Source organism: Botrytis porri (genome assembly GCF_014898465.1).
Source record: "Botrytis porri strain MUCL 3234 chromosome Unknown BPOR_006, whole genome shotgun sequence".
Lineage (NCBI taxonomy): Eukaryota > Fungi > Ascomycota > Leotiomycetes > Helotiales > Sclerotiniaceae > Botrytis > Botrytis porri.
Window position 1 is genome coordinate 2,232,289 of NW_024066080.1, and position 18,695 is coordinate 2,250,983.

The 18,695-nt window shown below is 43.6% G+C and overlaps 3 protein-coding genes across 3 annotated transcripts; 1 reads left to right on the top strand and 2 right to left on the bottom strand.

Moving 5' to 3' along the window:
* Positions 1-179: 179 nt before the first annotated feature.
* EAF01_005176 (uncharacterized protein) lies at positions 180-1,739 on the bottom strand (the record flags this gene model as incomplete). Its single annotated transcript, XM_038913431.1, has 3 exons — positions 180-1,207; positions 1,432-1,621; positions 1,710-1,739. 3 exons carry the CDS (start codon positions 1,737-1,739, stop codon positions 180-182), a joined length of 1,248 nt encoding a protein of 415 aa, XP_038771517.1.
* Positions 1,740-1,972: 233 nt separating this feature from the next.
* EAF01_005177 (uncharacterized protein) lies at positions 1,973-3,017 on the top strand (the record flags this gene model as incomplete). The annotated part of the gene is made up of 2 exons (XM_038913432.1): positions 1,973-2,837; positions 2,926-3,017. The coding sequence occupies 2 exons, from the start codon at positions 1,973-1,975 to the stop codon at positions 3,015-3,017; spliced, it is 957 nt and encodes a 318-aa protein (XP_038771518.1).
* A 2,640-nt stretch (positions 3,018-5,657) lies between these two features.
* Positions 5,658-6,916, bottom strand: EAF01_005178 (uncharacterized protein; the record flags this gene model as incomplete). Its single annotated transcript, XM_038913433.1, has 3 exons — positions 5,658-5,767; positions 5,828-6,085; positions 6,139-6,916. The coding sequence occupies 3 exons, from the start codon at positions 6,914-6,916 to the stop codon at positions 5,658-5,660; spliced, it is 1,146 nt and encodes a 381-aa protein (XP_038771519.1).
* Positions 6,917-18,695: the final 11,779 nt, after the last annotated feature.

The window sequence follows — 18,695 nt, forward strand, 5'->3', positions numbered from 1 at the left end:
GTGGCATAATAGTGAACTTAGATTGCATTGTTGCATAAACGTTAAGCTAGTAATACCAATAACGATCTCCATTTGATTCGTAATCATTTATCCTCCCACACGTCATGATTGTTCATTACACGTTAACCCTATTCAGCGCTAAAATCATTTTGAAAATTGAAATATCTTTAAGTAATGATTTACTTGAAGACCTTTCCGTCAGCCCATGGGTACTCCTTGCCGTTAACGACAAGTGGCTTCTCCCAAGTCCATTGCTCGTTGATGAACTCTCTGTCCTCTGGCTTGCTGGCATCAAGCTTGGTGAACTCGTAGCTCTCATAGTCAGGGGCGACATCGAAAGCTGCGAGAGCCTCTTGACCACGGATAACGAAAGCACCCTTGATGATGCTGTCGTTGGCGGTACCGTAAACGGAAGCACATCCGAAGATGTACTTACGAGAAGCCTCAAGACGAGCGAAGAAACCACCGATCAAGTTGGAGGTCATGAAGACTTGAGTAAGCTCATCATTGTACTTGTAGTCAACAGCCCACAAGGAGTATTCCTCAGCGTTGTAGTTCTCCCAGAACCACTTGAGGGCATCAGGGGTCTCTTGGTTAGAGTATTGACGCTTCCACTCATCGAGAGGAATGGTGGACTTTGGCAAGGCCTCAAGAGGGTGCTTTGGCTTTGGTGCAGCTGGGGCCTCCTCTTCCTCCTCCTCGACTTCCTTAGCCTTTGGCTTGGCGGCCTCCTTCTTTGGCTTCTCGGCCTTTGGTGCCTCAGCCTTCTTTGGTGCTTGGTTCTTGAGGGTTGGCTCGTCGATCAAAGCGAGAGGGTCAACAACAGCGGAGTATATTGGCTGGTTGTAGACGGTAGCGTACCAACGGGCAGTGTTTGGGTTCTCAGCTCTCCACTTCTTGTCAAAGAAGAATTGGAAACCACGGGAGATGATACCAGCAGCGAACAAATCGGCAAGAGTGATGCGCTCACCAGCGAGGTAGGTGTTGTTCAAGAGGTGCTCCTCAATGACGGAGATGCACTTGGCAGTGGCTTTGATGGAGTCATCGACGTTCTTCTTGTTGTATGGGTCACGGCCGATGAGAGGACGGAACCAACCACCGAGGGATGTGAGGACCTCAGAGTTGAAGAAAGACATCCATTTCAAGATGGAAGCATAGTCTTGCTTGGTCTTACCGAGGAGGGTGGTCTTCTCGTTTTGGGAGGTGACTGTAAATTCTTGTAAGCTGGTGACTCATAAAGCAAAGCAAATGCAAGATAATTTTTTCAAAGATGGGTGTTCAGAGTCTAATTAATAAAGATCAACATAGAATGATTAAGACAGGGATAACTGTATGACATTTTTTTCATCATTACACAGGAGAATTTGTGGTAGGTAGAATTGTAGCAAATTTGTGCGAAACAAAGTGGGGTGAAGTGGGATGTAAACATACCATAGATAGCGATGGCAATGGCCTCGTGGAGAGTGAAGCCGTCAGCACCAACGAAAGTTGGGACTTTGCCGAGCTTGTTGATCTTGAGGTAATCCTCAGAGACGCCCTTAGCTGGCTCGGTCTCGACGATGTCGAGCTCGATGTTGTTGGCCTTTGCAACTGCACGAATGGCAGTTGAGCGGGGGTTGCCCTATAGAAAAAGTAGGGTTAGCAGAAGTTACATAGAACTATTCATTTGCAAAGAATGTAGCAGAGACTATATAAACGCATATACATACTGGATAGGTGTAGAGAGTTCCGAAAGCCATCTTTGCGTTGATTCAAAGTTGATTGATTTGGATGGAAGAAAGAAGATTTCGTGAGATGCATCTTCTCGAAAATTTGTGGTGGGCAGAGGGGTACAATAAAGCTAGTCCGCATCAGGCCTAAAGCCAAAATCAGCTGATGCGGGAAAATCGAGATATCGAAATCTAAAGTTTACGAAGGTCGATTTAAAGGGTAAACACTCCTAAAAAGTCCACGACTTGATTCCCTCTTCAATATGAAGACATCGTGGCTTCCTGCAAGCCTGAGGGAAGGTCTTAGATGTGCCTCTTCCACTCAATCAACCATCCCCAGATCACTACTCCGAAATCGAATTCCTCTTTCCTCGCCCTCGAAGTCCTTCACAACCACTTCACAACTTCGAGACAGCATTGCGGCCCCAGAAATAAACTTTCCAGATGAGGGTGGAAGAGGGGAAAACGGATCGCAAGAGTCGCCGAAATTCTTCGCGCGTCTAGTTCCATACTCGCCATCATATTTCACGGCCCAGCCTTCATATACCGACAATCTTCTCCAATTACAAAACCTCCTACTCAAATACTCGAAACTTCCTGTTGTGCAACCAGGAGAGGCGCCGCGTGTGGCATGGAGGTCTCTTATGGAATATAGAGATCAGACTGGAGAGGGAGTACGATCATCAAAATATCATAAGATTGTAGAGACACTACATCGATTAAATCACATTCATCCATCAGTAATGCCCCCAGATGTGAAGGAGGCTATGGACAGGTACAAACGAGATGTGAACCCGCACGAGAATGTCGCAAAACCTATACCCATTGATCAATATGGACGGGCATTAGGAGTGGGAAGGAGGAAATCGTCTACGGCGAGAGCTTACTTGGTAGAGGGTACGGGGGAGGTACTTATTAATGGGAAAACACTCGCGGAGGCTTTTGGCAGGCATCATGACAGAGAAAGTGCTATCTGGGCTCTGAAGGCTACGGATCGGATTGATAAGTACAATCTTTGGGCCCTGGTTAGTGGAGGTGGAACTACAGGGCAAGCAGAAGCTTTGACGTTGGCAGTAGGGAAGGCTTTACTTTCACACGAACCGGCTTTGAAGCCTGCGTTACGAAGAGGTAAGTGTTTTGAAGTTTATTGCATCACCCTCTCCCTATTTATGAAGAGGAGGCAGTACTTAAGGATAGCATACTAACTTATTTCCAGCCGGATGTGTGACTCGTGATCCAAGAAAAGTTGAGAGAAAGAAGCCAGGTCATGTCAAGGCCAGAAAGATGCCCGCCTGGGTCAAGAGATAGTTGTATGTGTATTTCATTGTATAAATACATATGGTGTTTGGGTTTCCAATGGCTTGTCTATGGGCTTGAGACTCATCATGTAAGGAACATGAGAACTGAATAAATACCCAATTATATTCGAAGATGCACAATTCAAATATCAACATCATCAGGCATTTCAGTGGGCCCTATTTTGAGCAAGTCAGCTCGAAGGGTAAGCATACAAAATTATAAACCAGTCCAATACTACATCAACTTTTCATATAGTCTCCAATCCTCAAACTAGCAAGTGCAGCCATATTACCAGGACCATTATACGAAAGCGAACATCCCTTCATATCTATTCATACCAATACAACAATCTCAAAACATACGTTACATATATTTCCATTTTTTCAAAAACCCATGCATGCACGCAACAGCTCAGGAATCTTTCCTACCAATCAAAATTCACCTTCCTATTCGAAACAAATCTATATTTATCACCCTACAGACACCCCAGTTAACCCCACGCTGACTATTAAAAAAACTACTGACTTTCAATCTGCACCTCGTTAATCCCATACCTCATCCATTTACACACTCTCTGCTCCCCTCCAAGAAACCAATAACCCCATCCCATCCCTACCGCAGCCAACTACAGCTAGCAACCAATTATCGCATGGCCATCAGACACTAGTAACCAAAACAAGGCTAACAATACATTACATCACATTACATGCGTACAAAACACCATCACATCGCCACCCTCCAATACGCAATCCCAGCCCTACCCCCTATCTCGCTTCCTTCCTCCATCCACCCTTCCCCCAGCCCATCAACACCCATGCCGTCGATCTCCATCCAGCCTCATCCAGCCTCACCTCACCTCACTTCCCACCATCCACACCCATCATCAGCCACAATACAACCCAAGATTTTCTATCCATATCCGCTTTACCTCCCGTCTTAACCCAAAATTAAGGGCAATGTAATTTCGATAGCATACTAAACTATTGATATTGACATCGATATTGATATTGAGATCAGAACACAATAATAATCCACCTTCTCGAATTCATTCAATCTCGCCTCATTACAGGCTAACTTGATATAATCTAATCTAGCTCAGCTCAACTCAACTCAACTCAATCAACCCCCACCCACAGCATCCTCCTTCAAATCAATACCGCCTCATCATCCCCAACCTCTAAACTCTAAACCTCTAAACCCTCCCCCAAACCCTCACCCACATCCACATCCTCAGATTTCCAATTCAAATTCCAACCCCTCAAGAATCTCCAATCAAATCTATCACACCACACCACACCAACCCAAACAATCCAAGCAACCCTGTCCACCACAGCCTCACCATCCATCAACCATCATCCATACCTCAGACGGTCAGGCCGCATACCCGCGTCTCCGTCTATCCGAATCCTACACTACACACCTCCATCTACATCCACATCCTCCTGCATGCATCCCGCATCATGCATGTCTAATGCAGCTCAGCCACCGCTACACATCAATCCATGCATCCATGGCATGTCACATCTCGATATAAGATTCCCATATTCTCATGTCCGACCTGATAATCGCCAGGTTACGAGATGAGTGAAACCTGCAAGACAAAATCATCATTGCGAGATGATGATAGATCAAAAAAGTTGCATCCGTTTGCAGATTGATTTTTTTATGGAAGATATTATTCATTTACAATACAAATATACACTATCTTTCTACAATTCAATGGTGCCCTGCTCTCCCCCATCTCCCCCTCGCTGCAACGAACCCACTCCCTTTTCCCCCGACAGGCACTCGTCTCATCCGGCGTATCCACACGCATGCTGATTCATTGCAAATCCTTGTCTTCATACCCTAGAAGATATGGCTTACTTTCCTCAATACCCTGATAGATATATAATCCGTTCATACGATCGCCCTAAAAAATTCCCATACACCCAACCTATAATTCGTTCCTTCAGTCCCGGACCTAGAAGTCCATCTGGAATCCCAATCCCATGCAGTCCCTTAATTGTGAGCCTAGTAGCCCCCCTTAATTACAATCAATCATACTCCCAACCAACTATTCGAGCCTAGAAGCCCTCCCATTGAACGGCAGCTCTAGTAAACCACATCGTACAATAATACAATATGAAATAAAACAGACACGCTAAAACACATCCATATCATTCATATAAGCCTCCCAGGTATTCCCAACCAAAATTTGCGAACCAGAACCTGAATTCCCACCTTCCTTTCCTTTTCATCATACAAACATCGTAATAAAAGAAGCATTGCGCGTAGAAACATTGAAACGTAGCTTCATCGAAAAATCAGAATGCTGCCCACCCGCAAATAGTCCGCCAGTGACCAATCCCTTCACCTCATGCATGCAGAGAACCACCAACACCAATTTGTCAAATCAAGAAGACAAAAAAATCAAGTTTCCCACCCATGTATACGGACCACATAAAAGTGATCCTGATTAGTAGGAAAAGAAGAGAGTCAAATCTTGATGTCGATGAATCAGGGCGAAGAATTTGTAAAAAAGAAGAGAAAAAAAACGCCGAGAACGAAAACAATACAAGTTTATGCTCTACAGTGGTATATGAAAACAAAACTTTTCCAAGGAGAAGAGAACAGAAGTAAAATGTGGTAAGACAAGATATAATGTTATCATGGTGGCGCACGACCGACGTTGGAGTTTGCGATCGATGAGGATGCGCCTCCGCTAGAGGCTCCGGATGCTTCGAGTTCTTCTTGGAGTTTTTGGCAGCTCAATAGAACTACGGTGTTGTTAGATAAATCAAGGATTACTACGAACTCTGCCGTTGTTTCAAACTTACTATCAATAATTTGCGACTCTCCAACTCCATATTGATAATCGACCAAACCATATTTCTCGACCGAATCGCACAATCGCGTAAGATTGGTTCCCATTTTGTTAATAAAATCCAAGGACATGAGCGTTTGATGTTCCTGTTTTCGCTGGCCGGATTCAAGAAAGTCGTGCTGTCTGGTGAAAATGCTTAACCATGCCGCGTTAAATTCGTTCCATAGTTGAATGCGATCGGCATGAAGCGCAGTTTCGTCTACAGTGAGGCCTTTATCAGAAACTATTAGTGGATGAGATTAAACAGAGGAAATATTAACTCACCCAACTCTGTTACGTGTCCTAGTAGCCACTCAGAAACTTCAAGTAAAGAAGAGCCTGCTTCTGCAAGACGAAGATCAATAATGTTTTTAAAGATCTGCTTGAGAGCAGTCTGGTAAGTTGAATAAGCTTCTTCCATCACATGTGGATTTTGGGGCTGCAGGTTTCCGGCGTCCATACCATCGGCGGTTCCAGGTGCTTGAGCCATTGCGCCTAGTCCTACGGATCCAGAATATGATTGTTGGATCAACGTGGTGCGATCTCCTGGGCTTTGCTGGTGTTGTTGATAAGGGGTAGACGAGTTCGAGGAAGCATAATTTTGAGTCGCTGGGGTACTTGTTGGGTCATTTTGGATGAAAGGGGCAGCCACGTCGGGTATCATTTGCATTGACGCAGGTTGCCGTCCTTGAAATTGCGAACCATCATAAATACTGTTTTGGGGAGTTTGTTGTGTGACGTTATTGGGGTACATCAAGCCAGTATTGTAATCCGAGAAGCCTTGCTGTTGTCTTTGGTCCGAAGGATAATTGGAGGGGTATTGCATTGGATTCGGAGGAATTCCTGCCGAAAAATTCGAGGTTGGCTCGTAGCCACCATACGAATATGCCGGGGCTTGTCCAACTCCGCGGCTCATTGATGGCGACCCTGTCCCTCCGGGCCGGTACCTATCCGGTATGGAATTTGGAATTCCACGGCCTTGACTCTGATCTGGTGTGTATCTGGGATCCTGAGGAGGATATGGCGGCTCATTTTGCCTTCGTCGACGGTTATTGTCGTCCATTCTCGTCTCTTATTCGGTGTTATGCAAACTACTTCCCGCCAACTAATCCAATCGATGCGCCACCCACAAATAATATGGCGTTGAGCGCAAGTGGGCCAGCTTGGTGATTCGGTCCTGATGGTGGTTTGGATAGGTTCCTCTCGCCGCGATTTCGACGCGTTTTATCTATTCTTATTCCTCGATCTAAAATATGATGCCTTGATATCCCAGTCAACACTGTGCACCAAGTCGAAAGATCAAGAGGGTTTAGTTACCTGGCGCTTCTGAATATGGCAGTTTGAGAAAGAAAATTTGAGATTTATTTTTGCTTCCAACCCGAGCAGGCCTTGTATCGTTGTCGGAAACTTTTTTGTGTTGGGGGTAAAGGAGGGTGTTGGAGGGAGATATAGGGAGAGATGAGAAAGTTGACGTGACTGACTCTAGCACTTGGTCGACAATAAGATGAAGTTCACCCTGAAGACCGAGTACGTGCTAGAATGATCAATGATGGTTTCGACTATTCAAAAGAATAGGAATATTGCGGAAATAAGGTGTCGATTGAGTTTCTTTCTAAGGTAAAGACCTCGTCACTGGCTCCTGGGACTATCCTTGACTTCCGATACAAGCAAGTTCCCTGTGAGATCTAGCTTGTAGGCAAAATATCACCAGAGTATCAGATTGAACATATGTCCCGCCCTGTGACAAACGCTGAAAGATTCCTTGGGCTTTGGAGTTTGACCGTGATTTTGACTGGTGGCTAGCTGGCCAGTTTCGTGTAATTTTTATGGAGGGGCTGCTTTGGAGGCTATTCTGACGTTGTGAGGAGAGATGGAGGGGGAACCAGGTTCATGGATAATTCCAAGACGTGCAACAGCGCCTCAATTGTCACTTCCGAGTTTCTAGAAGCGCTAGAAGACGCGAAGGAAGATGGAAGGATCTATCTCGATTGATAATATAGATGTATCTTCAAAGTCACTGTCTATGAATCGATCAAATGCGAATCTGATAATGGCCGAAGAAGATGAACAACTGACGATGTGTACGAGTGAGTGTATGAAGATACCTTCGGGCCGAATCCAACGATGAAGACTTGATGACAGTCAATCAAATATCCTTTCTACTTTTTGGGGGAAGTGTTTAAAGATGGTGAATGTCGATATGGTCTGTGAGCAGTTTCGTCTACAATATAGGAATAGGTGATGTTTCCAATGATTTTGGATGAACTGATAGCTTGGTTTGAGAGGCCAATGGTCATGCACCTGACATGAATCTTTTCCGAGGTTCTTGAATGTGAGGATTTGAGTAGAATGCCGTTGAAACCGAGTTGTGGAGATTGATGTGATTGAAGGGGAGTAGTAATGTCAATACGGCGACATGCTTTTGGGCGATTTTCGAGTCGAGTGACAAAGTGAGAAGTTACTGTCAAGTTCCTTCCTTCCTCGATCTTCAAGAGGGCCGCTAAGGTTATTCCGAGCACACTTTGACTACTTCAGGAAGTGGTATGTTAGACGTGATTGGTTTTTGAATCTAAAACGAACGTGCGATTCTGTTAGAGGTGGATGGTTTGGAATTGGCGGTATGGTAATCAAAATGATGTTGGGTGGTGAAGGGAGTTGCCCGTGCCGGATCTACCTTTTGACGGTACGATAGCGCAAGTGCAAAAATGGAAAAGCTTTGCACTACCTCCAAAGTCAACCCTTTCTGTGAAGATCCTCGCCAAAACTCGGAACCTTCGAGTTAAATGATGGGAACTTTGCTATCCAAAGTACTAATAGCACCAACAGTGCCGAGTAAGGTGAGTGATGATACTACAGATACAGTACAGTAAGCTTTGGTTCATCCGACTATGTCAACAGCTACACCTCTCCATTTTCGTATTCGTTCACGCATTCCGGTTCGTTCTCAGCCATTCATTCCACGAGAGCGGATGACCTAGGTGGATGGACAGACGATGATCAGATAAAATACGAAAAGACGGTTATACTAACAAGTCTAACACTTTGGTATGACTTTGCGACCTTTAAAGTGATTCCAAATTTTAGGGCACCGTGCTTTTGTCCTAATGATCCGGGCTTTACTTGACTGATTCAAGTACGTCGAGAATTATTGGGAGTGTCGGTAACCAATCAATTGAGCTGGAATGCTCCGAGATGTTGCCTCGCACCAGCCACTTGTGAAGTCTGTCTACTGCCAGATATGGTGGGTTGGCGGTACCAGATAGAAATAGCTGCACAGTTGACTACTGTCCGGTTAAATTGAGCTAGTATTCGAGGTGCCGGAGATAGAGAAGAAGAAAAAACTTGTTCAGACTGTATGTTGTAGCTCTGAATTTAACTAAACGTACTCGGTGGCTGGCTGGAAAGCGGAGACTTGGAACTAGAACAAGCGTAATCACTCGTGAAGACCAATGAGATGATGGATCCCGTCAATCGTTTTATAGAGGGTCGAATTCTGAAAGATAGAACGATGTGGTGGAGAAATTCTTGATCACGGTCCAAGTAATCTAAGTAGCAGAGTCGATTCACCCAGGTGGATGAGAGTAGGGAACAAGAAGGCGATGCAAATAATAATAAAAGTGTGGGGAGAGAATCTATTTTCCGGTAGGGGCATCCGCTGCCAACATGTAAGTTGCGGTCATGTAATCTGATATGCAGTTGATCCAAAAAGGTTCAGGTCGCGCTCTCTCTAATCTAGATCCACTCCAAACCATAACACACATCAATTATATCAATATCCTTTTCATTCCTCAACGCAACAGATACGGTAGGTTAGTAGTCTAGATGGGACATTGAATATGGGCAATCATTTGAGCTTCAAATACCGGGGTTTTTGGTCGATCAGGCGCTACGCTAGGACCTGAGATCGCCGGATGAGGCGACAAGGCAATGCTTAGGATGCGAATTATGATAGATGCTCGTGGATCCTTAAAAGAATCGAAAGCATGCCGAGGGATTGATCGAATGAGTATGGAACTAGCCCAGGTGCCGAGTCAAATATTAGAAAGTTTAGGAGTAGAGAAGGGGTTGACAGGGTTTCGAGACATGAATTGGGGATTATTAGACGTGAAGGGTAGTGAAATGGGTTGAAGCCTAGCAAAAAGTGATGGTGTTTCTACCTAGATGGATACTTCAAGGGCAGCTGTAGCATTTTCGGAATCCACGATTGTGAGGTTGTCATGGAAAAGGAAAGTCTAGCCCGATAACCAGGTAGTTTGGGTGTTATTAATGTACAGGGTCAGAAAGAATAAGCTGTTGGGGTCCAGAGACAGCGTTGCATTGAAAGGAAAAGGCCGAAATCAAAGACACAGGGGAATCCGGATAGTTGGAAATAGACAATCAGATATACCGTATGCCGCCTTCCCAGCGTCGTGGTTCACCAGGGTTTAAATCGGATGGATGGAAGGAATGGAAGGCTGAAAAAAGAAAGTATTCTCCGAGATCCCCGAATTGATTGGATAATCAGTTTTTTTTCTTTTTTTCCTTTTGAATCCCCGAACTTCAGACATGTCAATATAGCGAAGTAGTATGTGTGTAGCTTATCAAATTCAGAAGCGCAGTTCGCAACATTTGTCCAAGCATGGAAAGGGAGATGAATATGAAGTCGAGGCTAGGATAGGAGAGACGGTCAAGTCGGATAGGAGTTAATAGAGTGCCAAGTAGGAATTTGGGCGAGCAACGCAATGTACGAAGTGACTACGAACATATGCTAGCTAGCTAGCTAGGGCTCGTGAAGCTAGAATAGATAGATAGCTTTACAAATTACGATAGATCCCTGATGCCACGAGTTTACTAAAGTAGTAAAATTCCACAATATTCGGTACGACATCTTTATGGGCGCTGACTGGTTCTTTCCGTGTTTTGAATGATGATGCTGGCATAGCTCATAACGAATTAAAAAAAAGTATGTAATCTCGAGACGCTTGTGCCAAGTTTTTGCTGTAGTAAAAAAAAAGCCCAATAGTCAGTCGAGTTCTGGAGGAATAATTGAGAAACCTCCCATACGTTAAGTGGTGGCAGGTCCTTTTATTTTTATTATTTGAAACCAAATCACCCGGGAAACATTTGAGTGGTATCGAATGTTCAGAGCGTGAATTTGAGTTTTGGCACTTTTAGACGGCAAGTACAGAAGTAGCAGGTGGTGCTTTATCGAGTAGCTTCTTGCTTCCTACTTATAAAGCACTAGCGATGGTGGATGAACGGATGAATAGATGAATAGATGGATGTACAGTACGGAAGATACCACAAAATCAAGAACCAGTACCTATGTATGTATGTATGTGTGCCTAGGTAGTTTTCGGGCTCTTCACAGAAACTATTCTGTTAACAGCTACCGGTATCTAGAATCTAGATATTGTAACAGCCATTTTCCCTGAAACATAATCACCAGGGTCTCGGGCGCAAAAATACCTAGTAATTTTGCCCAAACACATCTCACCAATTCGACATATTATTTTCTGGTACACTTTTCGTATCTAAGGAAGAGAAAAGATTAAATCCATGTACCTGGTCTGTCATCAAGAGAGGGAAAAATGTGCCATTGCTCATCTGGGAAAATATCGCTTTCTCGCCAAAAAAAATAATTGATAAACACAAAACCCACAGTGCAGACAGAGTACAGTTAGGGGTATGTTACATTATACATTATAGATAGTCATTACGTTGTACTCGGTATTATGAATACAGTCGGTAGAGTCAATACACTAGGGTATAGTCAATACAGTCAATACAGTCAACACACCACAAAACAACCCACCTCATTAAAAATGAATCCTTTCATTTGAAATTACACTCAGTAATAGCTCATAGAAAATATACTTTTATACTAAATTATTAAAGTCCTTGGCACTTTGATATCTGCACAAATGTATCCTAGTCTCCCAGCCTTCCAGCTTAGTTTCCCAAAAAGATCTACACAGGCCTCTCCATCAAATCAGTTTGAAAAGAGGGCTTAGTAGATGATCGATGTGAAACCTATTACTTTATTCAATCATTTATTTTAAACCTCTCTTCCGTTTGATTTCTCTCTCTTTCTCTTAATCTTACTCTATACAGTCATATAGTCCTACAGTCCTATGGTAGTCTCTCATAGCATAGCCTCATCAATCGATTTTCCTCTCGGCTGCCTCGCTCAATCCTTCCAAAAGGGGCTTTAGGCACTCCGCAATTGCTAACTAATCCCTTTAACAATATAAAATTAGTCAAATTGGAGGTCGTACGATCTACCAATCTCATCCAGTTCCAAGCGTGCCAGCACGCTTTCTAATCTTTGTGCTACCAATCGCACGTATCTACTCGTGCTTCAGAGCTTCATCTGAGACTCCACGACCACGACCTCCACGAGTTTTCTCATGCCCTTTCTGTCAAATATTCAGCTAGTAACAAGCCACAATCAACACCTGTCCTAGAGAGACTTACTTTCTCAACACATGGTCATATCTCACACATGAGTCAAGATACCTGCCAAGCTGGAATACCCAGCAGTCAAACTCAGAGATGTCTTTAGAAACAGGGGTCAATCACCCAGCGTGTCTCATTTTTGAGCGTTACATCCGTCTAGACTCTACACTCTATCTGCATAGGCGTGCGACGCAGAGTTGCGAGCAATTTCCAAATACTTTGTTTCTGCATGAATATTCACAAGCATTCAATCATGCGATGAAGCAACCAGGCAGCCAGAGCAGACAGCCTTCAAATTGTAGTCAGGGGTCTCGCAAGTTCATCCCGAATGGAGACACTTGTTCTTCTTGAAATGGATCGATAATCGAAACATGGAAAGAGTTCCTTCTACACGCCTTCTGTTTTCGCAAGGCTGGGCCGGTTTGATAGCCCATGAGACGGCTATTTCAACCGTCCTCACGTTTTTCCAGACGGCAACTTGTTTAGCTCTAGGGAGCCCTGATGAAGTTCTTCTAGGTAATTCCTTGAGCTCCCACGTACATTGAGGATTTTCACTGGCAGTAAGGCTTTTCTTTTGGAAGACCAACTGTCAGACCGTTATATCACATCCGCATTATTGTTGGCAGATTTCTATCCTCAGAATCGATGATGATTAGGTCATTATTAGATGCACCAATGCCGTGTATCTTTCTTCCACTTGCCGATTACAGCTGGGTTTCTTTTCTCCTCAACTTTCGCATCGGCAACACCGGAGTACAATATGCATTTTCGTAAGCATTACCCAATACGTCGATGTATTCTTTCTAAACGATCTCGAGAATACGACGTCATTTTTCATTTCGGGCATCAATGGTGCAGGCAATAATTGTCAAACAGAACGGAGTGAGGCCACTGATCCAATGCAGCCCTACTGTGCGAACCTGTAGCAGTCTCACATCTCCCTTGATGCAAATGGATCTTGGCCGGAAGACTTTAATCCTCTACTCTACATGCTTTTTGACTTTTTTTTTTTTCATTTCAGAGACAACCATGACCTTACAATTTCATGGCTTACATTTATTTCGTGGCTCACATTTCATGGCTGACATTTCATGGCTTGCATTTCCATGGCAGAGATCTCAAAAGTTCGAAAATAGAATTCATATAGATTCTGATATGCACAGACCACCATTGGGCTACCAGTGCAAATCCTCGCATCCATCCGGGCCATTTAGGAGATTCAATCGATCTTCTAGAAGACACTAAGAAGTCCAAATTTCCCTTTCCCTTGCCAACTTATTTCTGCAACAATATGTTTCCCCCCCCTGGGATATCTATCTGGACATTCCAAATCAGTTGGTTGGCGACGATGTTTCTTTCTAGGATAGTAGCAGTAGTAGCAGTAGTAGTAGTAGTAGTAGTAGTAGTAGTAGGATGTTTCAGTATTCTCCCTTTTCACCCTTTCTGATTGCCGCTTCAAGACTTTTAATTTTATAATTTTGCGGTGGAAGACCAAGCGTACACGCACGCACAACACTCAAGCTGAGTGTGTGTGTTGAAAACGAGCTTTACCCCAAGAAAGCATTGTTTTGAAGAAAAATATGCATTCAAGCAGACATCCATCACGAGGTGGACGATCATACATAAAACCTGACCCCTCCTTTTCAGCGAAACAAACACAGCCCGCATGCATAATAATGCAGACTCACATCAGCAGCACCCCACACATGCTGCGTAAGGTGGAAACCAATCGCTCAACTTACCCCAATTAAGCATTTCTAGACATCGCGCTATGTTGTTCTATTTAAGATATTTCCTGTGCTTTGACCTGAAGACAGTTCTCTTCCTGGCATGGTGATTGGCTCATTTCTATATTGATCAATTCTAATAAAATATATGGGTACGACAACATCGAGATCTACTTAGTAACTTTTCACACTTTAACCAATGACCCTGCCAAACGAGTTTGGTCTGCTGGTTGGATAATATGTTGAATATAGCTCTTTCAATGATGTATATTGAAACGCAATCCCTAAGAGGTAGAGTGGATACTTTACCGATCGTGAGAAGTATTTGAGAAACTTTAATACAATACGAGATTACATCACTCGATATTGCATTATGCCTTTTCGTTTTCGATTCAGTTGGTCTTGTATAGGAGCCAAAAGATCGATTTCTGCTGGGCTGTTCTCGTAACTACATACGTAGAAGATTCGATCTTCCAAGGCCAGACGCCTTGAGATGATGTTTCCAAGCCCGGCGAAAGTTTTGCTAGGCATAAACTTTGGGTCGTCACCTTTTTTGAAAAGCTTGGTGATTCCATTTCGTCTGAAATGAACTTATCTAGGAGATACGACTACGATTAAGTTTCTCGAGTCCGTTTATGCCGAGACCTATACTCTTGATCATTGCATCGGGGCAGCTCTGTGCAGATAACGAGGCCGATGCCGATGATGTAGAAAACCAAGTTTATGATGGGAGTGATACGACGGTCTTGTCGAGATAGTTACGAAGTGGCTATGGTTTTTGACGTAGTAGCTTTGAATCTTTTGCGAGTGTGGCATAATGTTCGCACATATGCGATGAGTGCGGAAATCCAGCAAGCACCAGTCTGGGGGCAAATGTAGAACCATCCTGTCCTATCCTATCCTATCTAAATCATCACATTTCGTGCGTCACTTTCGAGACTGCGAGCTCTGTGCTTTAGTTCTCGTGTCAATCTTGCGAGCATGGCCTGCATGTGTATTCTCAACTGTTGGAACATTACGTATCGTCTCAACTGCTCAGATATCAAATGTATAATGAATCAGTCCGGCATGTACAAGTCCAGTTTTTGCTTCTCCCTCGTGCTCTCTTTACACTTGATTTTGTCCCGCGTATTGCCTAAGCAATCTGGTGAGGTATGATAGATTATAGATGAGATCCTCCAATATCGTTCCAAATGTGAATATGCAGTATCCGGCCGTCTTCTGTAGCTTTCTTGATGATAGGTTCCCAATATATACCTGCGAACGTGAATATGCCATCACCCGGAAGAATCCATAAGCATCGGAGGCTACGTCTTTCTCCCGAATATTCACTTTCATTCTGCATATACACTCCATACCCACCAACCTATCTCCTGCCCATAACAGAGCAGATCCCTCTTCATCCAACATATCCGCATCAACTTCCCCATCCCTCTATCCCCCATCCCTTTATCCCCCAGCTCTTGAACTCCCCACCCCCCTTCGATCTCGGTGCTCCCCATGCAAGTACCAAGTGAACAAATATCCCATTTTCATTTCCTCTATCCATGATAAATAAAATAGCTTTGTAAACCGACCGTATTAGATGAGTACCGGCAATGTAACCTTACATATTCTGAATGAAATTATCGTCCTCCAACCTCCAACCTCCCTATCCGGAACTTATATACGATATCTCTCGTCTCCAAACATCCGATAGTAGTAGTAGTAGTAGTAGTAGTAGTAGTAAATTCATGATCGATTTAGTCTATCTATAGCTAAAGCTACGCTGACTATGCAATGCGCCTACATGTGTACTCTACAGCTTTATTAGCATTTGCACATGACTGCCTATCCCAGAGAATCTCACCGTATACCCACTCAACTCGGTATCTTCAGAACTACCCCGTAATCTTAAATAAATACATCATTTATATCTTCTTGATACACCTAAATTTTAATACCTAGCCCTCTCTATCTATCTGCGATGTTTTTCATTCGTATTCACATACATACCTCTATCTCCTCTTAGTATCTACATCATCATCATCATCATCCTACTCAACCCCAAACCCAAACCCATCAGCCAGCAACCAGCAACTCCCTGCCTTCCTCCAATACAATCATAGTAACAGACACCCTTGGTAAATCACAACAAGCACAAATAACAAAGTCAAACTCCAACTCCAACTCCTATCATAATCCCAATCTCGACACCAAAAGGCGTTCGCACCCAAGAATTCCAGGTTAACTCTTGAGAAGGGCATCATCATGCCAGCAGGGTATTGAATAGTCCGGATTACAATCCAACAATAAAGATTATCAAACTTCCAGACTAATTGAGAAATTGAAATATTGAATTTCGATTAGAACATTCAAATTTCTGTATTACTGAACTGCAGTCCAGATTATCTGATAACAAATCATTATGTTATCATGCCATTTATAAACCTCGGCAGATGCTATCTATGACTAGGTAGGTAGGTGTGAATTCTCACAACAACGCATCATATCGACATTTCAAGCTTGAGTCTCCCGAGTCCCAACGGACGCTAGGGACGATGTGTGACGATGGAGGATATAAATTGTATTTGTATAGAGGTATGTTATACTACAAGAGTAAAAGAGTAAAAGAAAGTAACGAGCACCTATTCACGTATTATGACTAGAATACCCCCTCTCCTTTCTCCTTCTCCTCAATATTGCATTGTTCAAACTGCGTACCGCCTTTCCGCTTTCTTCCCAGAGTTCAAATCGATACCGTCCCTTCCCTCCCCTCTATTTTCACACCCGACATTAGATAATCAGATTCCCACCACGCATTTCCTCTCCCCTATTCCTAACATACCATTTCCCATCTTAAAAATCCACATACATCTCACTCTCTCCTATTCTGCCCCGGATCGAAAACTAATCCTTCCAACCCGCCCTCTAACGAGACATTCGCTAATTCTTTAGTACTCCAGCTAATGTGACTACAAATGTATATTCATAAATGCGACAGGGCTTCAACAAACAACGCCCGTTTGGCTTAGCGGTAAAGCGCATCACTAGTAATGATGAGATCCTAGGTTCGATTCCTAGAACGGGCAGTTCCAGTCGTCTTCGGCAATTAATCTTTTATCAATTTTGATGTCGCAAATCCTCCTTTTTTGGCACCGAGAATCCTGAGAATCATCGCGAGAGTGCCATTTTGAAGATTTGAGAACGAAAGGAAAAGAGACAACAAGATGAAGTGGGGTAGGGTACTCCATATCTGTTCGTGCACCAGATAGAATTTTAGGTAATGTGCTGATGGGTGGAGATGTTAGTGGAGACTGCACCACTTCCCGAGAATCTCTTTTGCCCACAGCTCTGAGGTTCCCATCTAAATTATAAACCAACTACGCGTTACACGGGACCTTAGAAGGGCGGCTGTAGCAGCAGGGAAACAATCAAAAAGCTGGAAGGGATGCACTGTCCCTTGAGTTGCGTCCCTCCTCCATCTTTTTCACGTTAACCCATTTCCGTTCGTAAAATCCATGACTCGTCACTCGTCACTCACCAGCCTGACAACCCCCCCCCATCTGATCTTCAAAAAGAAGTAGCAAAAGACATACAACAGTAGGGATTCGCTGGTGGTCACCCACCCAACTACTAGTCTACCGATCTGAGGCTTGTGTATGGCAGAGCGGACGGGATGCCCAATTCTCCTCAGTCTATGGTCGTATGTGACACATATAAATGCTTGTACTACTATATTTGAGAGTGTTTGTGGTGTTATGCTGTTGCATGACCTCAAGCCTTGTACTTGCCGAACCAAATCTTGCCCCTTCCCAAAGATAATAATCTCGTAGTTTGAGAGTCAAAGAATAGGCAAGTCACGTTGCATGGGCATCCCGCCATATTCACTCTTTTGACGGCGTCCTTGGCGGCGAATTCTTGTCCAAGAAGCCCGAGATATCAAACATCCAATAAATCCACTTGATCTGCCATCACCTACCCATTCATACTCTGGCCTCTAAGCACATCCCCGCATGCGAGCCTTTATATGGAAATGGAGTGGACATATTTGATATTGTATGCTTGCTCCAAATGTATTCTCAATATTTCATCCAGCCCCCCATTCACTAACCAACGTTCCAAATCCCAAGAGTCAGAAACCAGACTTCAGATGTAACAAACCCAAGCGATTTCAAGCAAAGCCAAAGACCCGAGGTGTGCCCATAAACTCCATTCTCGTGATCAAGATCAAGTAGTGAATAAAATTTGTTGCATATCTAATAAGTCGGACCGACCGCGGGCCGGTAAGGGGACTGTAGAAATCAGCGGACCATTTGAATGATTTGATAAAGTGGCCTGACTCGAGAGAGAAGACTCTCTAGATAGTAGTAGTAGTAGTAGTAGTAAATTCTTAATCGATTCAGTCTATCTCTCTCTAGATATGAAGTAAACTTTATTGCACAAAACAATAATCCATATATAAAGCTGTAGGGTTCCTTTTGCGGTAAGCTTACACGTGTATATACATGATGTCCCAAACTTAGTTGGACCATGAGGTAGATTTTGATTGGGTTGAGAAGAACACTTTGAACGCTCAATTCCAAGACGAATAAAGAGTCAAGCAAATTAGTTGACTCATGAAAATCTAGTTAATAAGATGGCACTTGATGATAGTAGGGGAGGAGAGATAGAAGCTTCGAAATCGGTGTTTGATTT